At 39.4% G+C, this 14,469-nt stretch overlaps 1 protein-coding gene across 1 annotated transcript in view; it reads right to left on the reverse strand.

Moving 5' to 3' along the window:
* DNAJC1 (DnaJ heat shock protein family (Hsp40) member C1) overlaps positions 1–4,180 on the reverse strand; it is a 226,204-nt gene extending 222,024 nt beyond the window's left edge. Inside the window, exon 1 of the mRNA XM_082742134.1 lies at positions 3,626–4,180. Coding sequence (XP_082598260.1) covers positions 3,626–3,838 — 213 coding nt within the window. The 5' untranslated portion in view covers positions 3,839–4,180. The remainder of the gene's footprint in view (positions 1–3,625) is intronic.
* Between the last annotated feature and the right edge of the window lie 10,289 nt (positions 4,181–14,469).

The following is a 14,469-nucleotide window of genomic DNA, read 5'->3' on the forward strand; positions in this document are numbered from 1 at the left end:
TCAATGGAACAGAACAGAAAACCAAGAATGAACCCACGAACATAGGGACAAATCTTCAACAAGGAAAGAATATCCACTATTTTCTTGACTTGAAAGAGACTGTCTTTTTCTTGGTTTGCCTCCTACTTCACTGGCTGTTCTTTCTCCATGGCCTTTGCTGGTTCTCCCACATCTCCCTGACTCTTAAAGTTTGGAATGCCCATGGCTTACCTCCCAGACCTCTGTTTTTCTTACTTTCACCCTCCCTGGTAAACTTACTCAGTTTTGCGGCTTCAAATTGCCTTTTAAGTGCCAATGACTCTCAGATTTATAGCTATAGCTCAAATCTTTCTCCTTATAACTCCAGACTTATATAACCGACCGTCTATATTCCAGATCCATTTGAATGTTTAACATTTAATTTAGCATGACCAAAACCAAATTTCTGATTTCAATGGGGACTGCTTCTATATCAGGCTTCTCCATCTCAGTAGTAACAATGGCAATTAGACAAGTATTTATATAATTACTGAGGCCAAAAGCTTTAGATTATCCTCAACTTTTTCCCTTTCATATCCCACATTCAAACAATCAGTAAAATTCTGTCAGCTCTTTGTTCCAACTAAATCTACAATTTGACCAGAGCCGCTCTACATTCTACATCACAATTATCCCACTAAGTAACTAATGACATACAGACACTCCTCAAACAATAACCATTCTGAAATTTAAGTCAAATCATGTACCTCTTCAGTTCAACCCCCAACATTGATCCCCAACTTACTTATACATAATAGCCGAGGTCCATGACTCTGATGTCACCTCACGTTACTGTCCCCCTGGTTCACCCTGCTTCAACTGTACTGTACTGGGTTCCTCACTTTTTCTCCAATATCATGCAAGCTCTTACCTCAAGGGTTTAGCATACACCATTTGCCTTTCTTGAATGCTCTCCCCAACTTGTCAACATGACTCAACCCTTACTTCCTTCAGAGGCCTTTTCTGAACACCTGACTTATATTTACTTGTTTGGTTGTTTCCAATTATTTCCCCCTACTAAAACGTGAGTTTCATGAGGCTAGGGTTTTTTTTTTTTTGTACCAGTCAATTTTCAGTGCTTAAAATTTAGCAGGCACCAAATAAATTTCTGTTGAATTAACAAAACTGATGAGTGTACAGAGCCAGGTAACAACTCTGAGTAACCTATTTACTTTGTCCTGATCCCTCATGTCTGGATAGTCACCAAAAGACTGATTGGCTCTGGCCTGAAAATTACACATTAAGAACCAAAAAGAGGCTGTATTTGTCTCTACCAAATATCTGGTCCACTAAAATTCTTTCAAAAAAGTTACTATTCAAGGGGCGCCTGGGTGGCTCAGTGGGTTAAAGCCTCTGCCTTTGGCTCAGGTCATGATCCCAGGGTCCTGGGATCGAGCCCCGCATCGGGCTCTCTGCTCGGCAGGGAGCCTGCTTCCTCCTTCTCTCTCTCTGCCTGCCTCTCAGCCTACTTGTAATCTCTGCCTGTCAAATAAATAAATAAAATCTTTAAAAAAAAAAAAAGTTACTATTCAATGTAATGTAAACAACTTGTTCCAATCAGTGTCTCTGCTTGGGTAGGATAAAATTTCTTCTGGCATTCCTTCCAATTTCAACACTGCGAGGTAAGAGAAACAGATTAAAATGATTTCCTGGATCCTTCTGTTCGAATTCTATTTTGACATGGAATCTTCTTGATCATCTATGCTTCTTTATTTTCCCATCCTTGTCCGTACAGGGAAGTGCTTTGGTTATTCACACTGCCTAATTAACTCTGAAATTAAACTAGATGAAACTGTAAGTGAAAATTTTATGAAGGTTCACATGCAAGCTAGATTATATAATCTAAATTTTAACCTACTGCTACTAAATATCTGTATTCTTTTAAAAGACCTTAATTTTCCATGAGTAACTGGAAAGCACCTTCAAGATCTCTGGACAAGTTATGTATAAGAGTCTCTCTAGGGGTCCCTGGGTGGTTCAGTACATTAACTGTCCTGCCTTTGCTCAGGTCATGATGGGGGTGGGAGGATGGGCAGGGACCTACTCAGCAGGGAGTCTGCTTCTCCCTGTGTTCTCTCTCTCAAATAAATAAATAAAATCTTTAAAAAGACTCTAGCTAGAGTTTAATCATGATAAATTCTAAAAAGGATTCTTGGTATTAAAGATACAAAAGTCTTCAGAGTTATATTTTCACTAATGATTTTTACACATATTGTAGTATCATTCACTCTGAAAATGAGGTATATTCTGTCTCCATGAGAAGCAAGTGGCACCAGGTGAAATGGCACCAGGTGAAGATAATGAATCTAGACATCACACAATTGTTTGCAGGTGAGACTCTTAAGTGGCGAAATGCTTACACTTTATAACTCTTACAAAAATGAAATTCTTAAAATCATTGTGCTGGGGTAAAAGCAATGTTATATTCCATTATTTTTCATTAAATGTAAATTTCCATTTAGTGTCAAACTCAATAGTTCATACAAATTTATGATAGTTTATGGGGGGAATATGTACATTTCATATCTAGTCATGAATGACATCACATTCATATCTTGTCTAGGATGACAATTGTTGGTAAACCTTAATTTTTTTTTTTACCCACATAACCATTCAAAGCATTTTTTGAAGGACTCAATCTGATTGTGTGAAATTCTAAATCTTTCACCCCATAATCCTTAAATCACTGAAATGCCATCTTCTCCTTGGCAGTAGGTTTCAGATAGAGACTGGATATCTACCCTCACTTAACCACTCCCAAGGTAGGAGTAAAGCGCAACAAACGAACTATACAAGTTAGCCTCAGGCTAAAAAAGGAAAGAAAAGAAATGAAAGGAAAACAAAAAGAAAACGATTTTGTGCTACTGATTGGGCTTCTCTTCCTGTAGCAGCCCCCCAAGTGCCTCCGATGCCCAGAAAACTTAAGAGCCTCTTTTACTCTAATTCTAGGACCAACTCGGTGGAGGCTTCCGGATCCTCCAGATTTCAAAACTGTGATACAAACCCCTATCCAACAGGCTAAAAAGTCCAAAGTACAGGGCAAGAAAAACTTCTGCAACACAGACGCCGACCAAAACGCATTCCCGGTCTTCCGGGAAAGGAAGAGGCAAGAAAGCAATAAAGTAAGTGTAACTGGGTAGGTGAAAATTTAGGGAAGCCATGACTATTCTTTCCACATTCAGGGGACAGGAAAGGGAAGGTGTAAAAGGTCTACCCATACTCCTCCTCCTTCTTTCTCCAACACAGCTGGGTGGAAGGATCTTCCCCAGAATGGCAGAGGTAAGAGAAGGTATCACCACCCCAGGCTGGTGGCACCGTCCAACCTGTCACTAAGACCGGAACTTGAGAAGAGGAGCTCGGCGACGAGGAACGGGGGGAAGGGGGCAAATTCTGCGGCTGCGGTTACGAGGAGACCCTCATGGGCCCAGGTGAGGAAGGCAGCCAGAGCCCAGGATGACCAGGTGCTGGCCGCGGCGCCGGGCTCCCTCGGAGGTAACAGGGTCAAAGCCTGCCCCCCCCCCCCTCCTTTCTGCCCGGACCCGCACGTTTCTACCCCGGAGTAGCCCAAGTAGGCGCAGCCCTCGGGCGAGCCGGCGGCCCCGCTTACCTGCTGCACCCCGAGGAACTGGTAGAAGTTGAGCTGCACCTCCTCCACCAAGTCAAATAACTCCAGGTCTCCGCTCTCCCAGCCGTGTGCCGGCCCTACGGCCGCCAGTAGCAGCAGCAACAACAGCAGTGGCCGCGGTGGCGGCGGGAACAGGACTGGCCGACGCCAGCGGCGCCGAGAAAGCCGGACCAGCCGGGAGCAGGTAGCCGTCATCGCGCTGGGCTCGGAAAGGTCACCGGCCACGCTGTGCCGTCGGCCGAGACCGGGGACGTGGCGGGCAGCGCCGGCTGTGGGGACAGTGCCTGTCAGTCAGAAGCACTGGCAGCCGCACGGAAGTCGCCCTCCCAGCGTCCCCGTCCCCCCGCCCCCAGCGGCTGGGCTAGGGCGGCAGGAGCCGGCGAACGCAGCCGCGGGTGGGCGGGCGGAGCGGCAGCCGGGTCCACCTTCCGCAGACCCTCACCCCCAGGCCTAAAAACAGCTGTAAAGCCAGCGCCGGGCGCTGAGGTTGCAGAGGGGGAGAGGCTTCCCCTCGCCTCAGCCTATCCCAGGCCTCTCTTCCGGTGACATCACGTCTCCTAGCAACCGCGGGACGGTGGGCGGGGCCGGAAGTAGGGAAGCCGGGTGCCCCAGATCCCGGCCTCGGAGAAATGCGTTTTTGTCGCCGGCACCCACTGAGGAGCTGTACGTTTATTTACACAGATTAAGGCACGTAGAATCATGCGCGTACCTAAAACATCCCAAGTAAAAATTTCCCTAGAAACGTCTACCTTCTTACTCTCCTCCCCCATAGTGAAAACATGGGCTTATCTTAACACTGATTTGATTATGGCCTGTTTACAAACATTATATTATACTGTCAGCACATAAAGATATAGGAAGAATTGAACTCACGCCTGAAAAGGGCATAACTGGTGAGTGGTCTAGAGTGTCCTTTATGGCAGAGTTGAAGCGGAAATGGAATTCGGACCAACACAGAAAGTATACTTCTAAGTTAAGTTTCATAGGCATAATACCATTGAATAGGCAGCTTGGTAGAATGCATAATGGTGATGCAATCACGGTCTTAAGGAAGTGCAGTTTATCCACCTTAGCCCACTTCCAATTGGGTTTCCTTTCCCAATGAGATTTTATTTATTTATTTATTTATTTGACAGAAATCACAAGTAGGCAGAAGTAGGCAGAGAGGCCTGCAGGTAGAGAGGGAGAAGCTCTGCTCAGAGAGCCTGATTGGGGCTCAATCCCAGGACCCTGGGATCATGACCTGAGCTGAAGGCAGAGGCTTAACCCACTGAACCACCCAGGTGCCCCAATGAGATGTTTTTAAAAGACATTTAGGCTTAAAACTTTCCTCCTTCCCACTACTGTCTTACCTCCTCGTTCTACAGTGCTTCTGTTCCGTATGTTTTAATTTTCCCCTCTACCACTATTGCTTTCTCTCGCATAAACTGTATTTTCTTTGTAGGCGTCTTACACTTCTCCTCCCTGACTCCCTACTCTTTTTGAGGAAGTAGAACGGAACATATGCTTGTATAACTCAGGGTGCTGGCCCAGTTTTTAAAATTTTACATTAAAATTTTCCCATCTTGGGAAGATAAGCTTAATAGGAGTTAAGCTCAATGGGAGAATGATAAAACTATTTTCACTCTTATAGTAAGTATATATTATATTTGATAAAGGTTAGAAAAATAGTACCTCGGAAGAATCTTAAGAAATCCTTTTATTATAGAACTTAAAAAATATTTTTAAATAGTCATAAATGAATGCAAGAATATCTTGCTTTACAGTGTATATTCTTGAATTCATCACATTTTAATTTGATCCTGAGGGTTACCTTTCAAAGATAAAGAACAGGGATGTGTTCATCTTCTAGGGATGCTACAAAAAAAATACTATAGACCTAGGTAGCTTAAACAACAGACATTTATTTCCCACAGTTCTGGAGGCTGGGAAGTCTGAGCCCTCTTCCTGTACCCTTACAAGGCAAGACTGGGGCAAGTGAGGAGGAGAGAGAGAAAGGGAGGGAGAGGGAGAAAGAGAGTGAGAGAGGTCTATGGAGATCTGTGTTTCCTTTTATAAGGGCACGAATCCCACAATAGGAGCTCCACCATGATGACCTTGTCTAAACCTAATTAACTTTGATAGTGTTGTGGCTAAGCTGGTGTGTGTGTGTGTGTGTGTGTGTGTGACTAAGATATCTTCTAAGAATGCACCATTGGCAATGAGGAAAGCAGAAAGATCTAGGTTGTTGGATGGGTCTTCCACATAAAGATTATGTGATGAACTTGTTGTACATGAACTTGAACATCATAATGACCCTTACTTTCTGCGAGTGATTGTGAAAGAGCACTGGTAATTTCATGGACCAGTAGAACTCAAAGAGGTTTAAGGAAGACATCTAGGGATGCCTAAGTGGCTCAGTTAGTTAAGTGTCTGCCTTCGGCTCAGGTCATGATCCCAGGATCCTGGGATCAAGCCCCACATGGGTCTCTGCTCAGCGGGGATCCTGCTTCTCCCTCTCCTTCTGTCTGTGCTCTGCTGTCAAATGAATAGATAAAATCTTAAAAAAAAAAAAGAAGAAGAAGAAGAAGAAGAAGAAGCCATCTGGTAGTCTATTCCTCACTTTGGGATAGATCAGACTTAACCATACTAACAGAATTGAATATAATACTTATTATAGTAAAAATCCAAACCTTTCTTAAAATTGCTGTTTTGTGGTTAGGTCTATTCATCCTAAGATTTAGAAATATCTGGCTCTCATTAAATCTTGAAATTTTCTCTTTTGCTCCATTGTAACTCTCAAATATAGGACTTGAAGTTCTAATGTTCTTTAATGTTCTAATGTTCTTTAATGGAACATTATCACTCAGTAATTTTATTTATTCAAACACTATTCACAAACTTATATTGAACTGACAAAGTTTAGGAAAATACTGTTTGGGGGCAGCACCTCTTTAGAAAGTAGTTTCTTTTTAATTTATTTATTGTATTGAATTTTAACCATTTTAAGGTCCTCATAAATACAGATTTTCTCCATGTTGTGAATAATAAATATATTTTTAAAAGCTGACACATAGTTTTCATTTCTCCAAATAATGTGCTATTAACTTGAATAATCTCATAGTATATAAGAGCACAGATTCTAGAGGCAGACTGATTAAATTTGAATCCTGGCTCTACCACCTGGATCTCCTATAGGGTGATCCCTCTCTTACAGTTTCTTCATCTGTAAAATTAAGGTAATATTACTTCCAAAATTAAAGGTCCTTGTGGGAACTCAGTGAGATAATGAGTGTCTGGTATATAGTAATTGCAATTTAAACGTTACTATTATTTTATGGGACGTCTCCATCTACCTTGTATTAAAGCTTCCAAAATAAATCTTACCTATTCTTAAATGTTTAAATGCTATCTTTAAGGGTGCTTGGGTGGCTCAGTCCACTGAGTGTCCAACTCTTAGATTCAGCTCAGGTCATGATCTCTGGGATGTGAGATCAAGCCTGGTGTTGTGCTCTGTACGCTACACCAAGTCTGCTCGGCCCTCTCTCTTCCCCTCTGCCCCTCCCTTCATTCACGCTCTCTCTCTCTCTCTCAATAAATAAATAAATGAAATCTTTAAGAAAAAAATGTTATCTTTAAGTCATTTGTTACTCAACTTAGGCAGTGATTGTCCACTTCACCAGAAATTTATTCAATCACTGGCTTGCCCAAGATGGTAGGAGACAAGACTATCTTTACAAAATAATGACTGGTTCTCAAAGCCAGTTTAATTTTTTGTTCCAACTCTATAAATCATTCACAATTTGGGGGCTAAATCCAGCTTAAGGTTGTACAATAGATACCTAATTAAAAGCATGTGACTCTATTGAACAAAAGGAAGGGAAATATTCACATTCAATGATTTAGTCACTAAACAGTCACTGGTCATTGTCTTACACTGAAGTAGCCTTGTATTTTCAGATAATGAGGTTTTCCGCTTTACATAGACTTCAGTGTGTCACAACGCAATCCATGTTAAAATTTCTTTCTTCTTTCACCTTCTACAATTTGAAGATTATCACTGGTTTTTCCAAAGGTTCCTAGTAACTCACTTGAATTACTTTTTATAATTTGAAAACTAGTTTTTCTCCTTTTCTCTTTAGCCAACCAAGGAGGAAATAAATTCTCTTACTGACTCCTCAGTTCAGCAGGAGCACAGCAATCATTGTATTTTTCTCATATACAAAGGCTCCAATTAGTGTGCAAAAGAAAATTTTAGCAGACCCCTTCATCATCTACTCTTTCAGGCTGAACAGCCTGGTTTTGGCATTCTGCCACTGAGTCCTAATACTGTTTGTGATGCCAAATTGGAATACAAAGGGAAAAACAGTACAAAGTTGCTGTTCACCTCAGTCAACAGGCCACAGCTAAGGCATTAGTTTATGCATAGAAATTCCATGCCTCATATAAATGCCTATTATTTAATTTATGAAGAGGAGGCAGAATTTTAAAATAATACTGAATTAGCAATATATTCAACATGGAAACAAATAGAGATAGATTAAGGAGAATTTAGCTCCCAATGGTAGGCTATGGGAAATGTAAATTCTTTTACTATGCCTATGGCCCAGCTTCATCTCTCCCTCCTCCCAATACATAATTCTCTTTTACTTTTGCTCACCACAGAAAGACTCTTAGGCCAAGACCCCATAATTAGACTAGTTTAACTTTTAAAAACTTGAATAATAATAATTCACCACCAGGGGGCAAAGAACAGTTTTACAGGCAAAGGTTATTTTTCACAGCCTAAAAAAATTACCTGCATGAACATAGTTGTTGTTGTTGTTAGGATTTCAGTAGCTTCAAATTAAGAGATACAGATTCTAACCAAAATCTATAAATTTAAGAAGACTCATGTTTACAAAGAGAAAATTGAACAAGTTGCCAATTACCAGGTGCCCATTCATTTATGATCATTTTTAGGTGCTGAAGCAGAAATTTCTGCCTCCCCTTTCATACACTTGCATGAGGAAGAGAAGTAGAAACTGAACTTTTGAATTACTAATCTAACCTTGTATAGGCTGGCCTTTAAGCTGTGTTTAACGTGTGCTTTTTTTTTTTTTTTTGAGAGAGAGAGTGTGTGTGAGCACAAGTGGTGGGGGAAGGGCAGAGGGAGAAGCAGGCTCCCCTCTGAGCAGAGACCCCCAAGGTGGGGCTCAATCCCAGGACCCTGGGATCAATCTGAACGGAAGGCAGACTTTTACCCCACCGAGCCACCCCGGTGCCCCAACATATGCTATATTTTAACCAGTGGTCTCCCAACCAGGACTGTCTCCAGGGGGGTACAGAATTGGACCAGATACCACCTTGGGTCTCCCAAGTGTGTATTTCAGCACTGCTTTTTTGTTAATTTTGTGTGATTAATTGTACTCAGGTCTTTAACTCTATCTAAAATTGGGTTTATTGACTCTAATTTTATACCTTGCCACTTGTTAATTTTATAACTGTGAAATGATATTAATACTTGATAAGCACATCAATTTCCAAATGATCTCTTTTGAGAAGATGGTATCACTGCACTTAGTGAAATACCAGAGTTGTGGCTACCTAATAAACAATAACAAAATTATCGAGACAGTAAATTATTGGTAAGAGGTGAAAAATGTGGCCCAATATGCATAAATCCTGTGTTCTGAAGTTTCAAGGTATTGGATTATTTCTGACTTGCAACTCGGTAAAAATTCTGATAATGGAAGCAAAACAGAGATTTTTGAAATCAAGGTATCTGTGGTATAGGAAAAAAAACACATTTTATTTCTCTTGGCTTGTTTTCTATGCCCTCTTCCTGCTTCTAAGTACCTGCTGAGACCACATTTCCCTGAATCAATTATAATGATGCCACTATTTCAAATTAGGCCTGGAGTAGAGTGAAGACACCACAGTGGTCTGGCAAGATCTGCTACTTTCCCTTCCTTCAACTGCTCACCCCCCCACCCCCGTCTGGTCATTATCTGCACTGTCAGCCCTGCCCACCAGGACTGTCTCCAGGGGGTACAGAATTGGACCAGATACCACCTTGGGTTCACCTAAAGAACATTTTTGTCCAGGTGAAACCATACTGAAATCAATACTGAAAGCAAACTGAAGGAGAAAGAGAAGTTGCAGAAAGTCCTTATTAAGGGTCTATTTAGAGACACACTAAAGAATATTCTATGCCCCCCCCCTTTTATATTAGTGATCAAGGGACATTTGGAGATAAAGTATTTTTTTTTTTTTACCATTGTCAATTTGCTTTTTTATTTTTAACTTATTTTAGTGTGAATTGGCAAAATCAGCTCCTTCTTTCTCAATTTCCTCCAGCTGGGCCCAGTGATTAATTGCTCAAAGGCTAAGGTTTTCACTCTGATACATTACAACCTGCTTTAGACACCTTGGTGCATCTCTTTAAATCCTCTCTAGCTCACACTAACCTAGGCCAAGTGACCAGTCTCACACTGGCTTCAACCAGCCTCCCATGGTTGTGTTCTGACAGCACCTGGCTTTGGGCCAGATTTTCTGATCATTTTTGGAACAGCAAGTGTTTGTCCATAGTATGCTATCTAGCACTTCCTAAAAATATTTTAAAAGACATACAGAATCTCTTAAAGGCAAAAGCAATAATTTAACCACTGAGAATGGAGCTCAGACTACAAAAGAAGCATGGAAATGGGTATTTGGAAATTTTCCCATCATTAGATGAACATGATTTTTTTTTCTTTTGCCAAAAATTATTTGTATCACTAATTCAAATTATCTTACCTAATTCTTAACAACTCATTTTAAATTTCCCAAGTGAAAATTTTCAGAGGACTTAAAATACATTTGTGGAAAATATACAAACCCTTCACTTTTTGATTTGTTTGCAAGAACATTATTTTGACATCAGCAAGGACAGAAAATTGCTAATCTAAATTTTAGCAAATTTAAATTTAGCTATTCTAAATTTTAGCTAATTTAAATTTTAGCTAATCTAAACTTTGCATCATTGCTGAATGGAATTGCAAAACAAGTTATGACTTAGTAGGAGAACCAACAATACACTTCATTGGGATCTATGTTTCTTGTGAGGAATATGTTCACCTATGATATCCATTAAAATTAAGCATCTAGATAAATTGAAATCACATCAGACCTTCATCTTATGCTACAAAAACTTCAAAATTTTTCAAGCTTTTTCCTGTAAGTTCTAAGCCATGTTTTCAACATGGAGAGCAATAGTATTTCCAGGAAGACTGAGATATGCAAATACTACAATAATTTTATATACTTACTATACAAGACTTTGAAGCCCAACCAATGCTTTCATTTAGTACAGGATTGATTTCACAGAAACATCACTGTTTTCATTTATATTCAAAGCAATACGTGTTGGCATTTTAGTCAATGTTATCCTTCATTAGCTTTTTCTTTACATATATTTTCCATGTAGGGTTATAGCTGTGGCTAAGGCTTGTTTCATCATGATGTCCCAAGCTGTATACCTTTGGCAAAAAACAATATTTTAGGCACATGGGAATATGCTCATTTCCAGAAAGAATAATGCTTGTATACAACTTAAAAAAAAAAAAAAAACCCTTCACAGTAGAGGTGTCTGATTTATCAAGTAAAAATATGAGATACCTAATTAAATTTGAATGTCAGATAAAAAACAAATATTGCATGGGACATACTTAAACTAAAAAATTACCTATTGTTTAACTGGCATTCAGCGGTAATTGGGTATATTATCTGGCAACCCTGGCCGGTATTTATTTTTCTACTCTTTATGGAGACATTGGTTGAAATATACTCAGGTGGTCTTCTAGGAAGTAGTGATGTCTTCATTACTTTCTTGTTGGCTATTTTAAATTGTCAGCTGTTTTAAAATCAAGTGGTAAAACAGCTGGAAAAAAAAACAGCTGAAAAGTCAACCCATATGTTAGGAGAAAATATTTGCAAATTATATATTGGATAAGAAATTGATACCCAGAATATATATAAAGAACTCCCATAGCTTAACACCACCACCACCAACAAAACAACTTCCCCCAAATCAGCAAAATATTTGAATGGACATTTCTCCAAAGAAAATATACAAACACAAATGGCTAGAAAGTATATGAAAAGGTGTTCACCATCAAAGGTAAAAATAAAAACAGAAAATAATGTGTTTGTGAGGATGTGAAGGCATTGGAACCCTTGTGCTTTGCTGGTGGGACTTTAAAATGGTGCATCTGCTGTGGAAACCAGCATCATGCTTCTTCAAAAATTAAAGATAGAATTACCACATGATCCAGCAATTCCAGAAGTGGAATTGCTGGAACCCAACTCTGGAGCCCAACTCAAAGAACTGAAAGCAGTGATTCAAACAGATACTTGTACACCAATGTTCATTGCAGCTTTGTTCATACAATCACCAGAAGGTGGAAAAAACCCAAATGTTTATGGACAGATGAGTGGATAAACAAAATGTGCTATATACATACAATGGAATATTATTCAGCCTTGAAAAGGAACAAAATTCTGATACATACTACAGTATGGATAAACTTTATCCATTGGATTATATGAATTATGCTTATCCGTTATGAAGACATTCTGCTAAGTGAAAAAGTCAGTCACAAAAGTACCAATAACGTATGATTCTACTTAAATGAGGGACTTAGAATAGTCAAATTCATAAAGTAGCACTGTAGTTGCCGAGGGTTGGGGAGAGAGGGACATGGTGAGTTATTGATTCATTATACAGCTGGGGAAGATAAGTTCTGAAGATGGATGGTGGTGATGGCAATATGAATGTACTTAATGTCACTGTACTTAATGTATTTAATATCACTGACCAGTGTATTTAAAAATGATAAATTTCATGTTATGTATTTTTTGCCACAATAAAAAAATTTTAAGAAGATCATCTATACAACCACATAACTGGTCACGAATAAACTATAGCACACAGTAACCTCTCTGTTGAATGTCCACTGATTCCTCAGCATGTCCTGTGTAGCGTATGTGACTTTTATAATTGTCTAATATACCAATCAACTGAGAGCATGAGTACAGAAATGTGCATTATATGTTAATAAAGTTTAATTGCTTCCTTATTTTTTGAAGAAAAAAATAAATGAGAATAGAGGCTCCACTATTGTCTTCATAGACTATACATTTTTAATGGGACTGTTTGTTTAAAGGAAGGGAAGGAGCATATGGTAGATAAACTCAAAATGGATGAAAGACCTAAATGTGAGACAGGAATCCATCAAAATCTTAGAGAAGAACACAGACAACAACCTCTTCCACTCTGGCCACAGCAACTTCTTGCTACACATGTCTCCAAAGGCAAGGGAATTAAAAGCAAAAATGAACTATTGGGATTTCATCAAGATAAAAAAACTTTTGCACAGCAAAGGAAACAGTTGACAACCCCAAAAGACAACCGAGAGAATGGGAGAAGATATTTGCAAATGTCTTACCAGATAAAGGTCTGGTATCCAAAGTCTACAAAGAACTTATCGAACTCAACACTCAGAAAACAAAAAAACAGTCAAGAAATGGGCAGAAGACCTGAACAGACATTTCTCCGAAGAAGACATACAAATGGCCAACAGACACATGAAAAAATGCTCAACATCACTTGGCATCAGGGAAATACAAATGAAAAACACAATGAGATGACCACCTCACACCGGTCAGAACGGATAAAATTAACAAGTCAGGAAACAACGAATGTTGGTGAGGATGAGGAGAAAGGGAAACCATCTTTCACTGTTGGTGGGAATGCAGGCTGGTGCAGCCACTCTGGAAAACAGTATGGAGGTTCCTTAAGAAGTAAAAGTAGAGTTACCCTATGTATATATACATATATATACATATATACATATATATACATATATATATACACATACACACACACACAATATAAACACTATACACATATACACACAGGGGAATATTATTCAACCACCAGAAAGGATGAAATCTTCCCATTTACAATGACATAGATGGAACTGCAGGGTATTATGATAAGCTAAATAAGTCAATTAGAGAAAGAAAATTATTATATGGTTTCACTCATCTGTGAAATTCAAGAATCAAAACAGGATCATAGGGAAGGGAGGGAAAAATAAAATATGATGAAATCACAGGGAGAGACAAATCATAAGAGACTCCTAACTGTAGGAACACAAGGTTGCTGAAGGGGAGGTGTTGGGGTATGGCATAACTGGGTGATGGACATTAAGGAGGGCACATGATGTAATGAGCCCTGGGTGTTCTATGCAATGGATGGTAACTGAACTCTACATCTGAAACTAAAATACACTATATGTTAACTAATTGAATTTAAATAATAAGTTAAAATAAAAAATAAAAATAAATAAATAAATAATGCAACTGTCAAAAAATAAATAAATAAAGGAAGGGAAGGAGAGAGAGGCTAAGAAAAATTGAGAAGCTACAGCAAGTAAAGTATAAGGGAACCTAAAACGTGGTTGGCTGTGTCCAATGCTGGGCAAGACAGTAAGATAAAAGCAGAGACTTGGTCCCATAGTTGGCAACATGAAGGTCTTTAGAGACCTTGACAAGAACAGTCTTGATGGACTGTTGTGGACAGAAACTGGATGGAGTGAGTTGAAGAGAGATTATGGAATGGAGACGTGGAAACCAATTATAATCACTGTTTTCAAAATGTTTTGCTTCAGAAAAGAGTAATGAGAGGGGAATTTGAAAGGTATTATGGGGTCAAATGAGATGTTTTGTTATTGTTTCCTTGATAGGACAGATTATAGACTGTTTGGATGTTGGCAGGAAAAATCTCGAAGAGTTTGGGGAACTGTAGGAGAGTCGTCCCTGAG

Source organism: Mustela nivalis (genome assembly GCF_964662115.1).
Source record: "Mustela nivalis genome assembly, chromosome: 7".
In the NCBI taxonomy this organism is placed as follows: Eukaryota; Metazoa; Chordata; class Mammalia; order Carnivora; family Mustelidae; genus Mustela; species Mustela nivalis.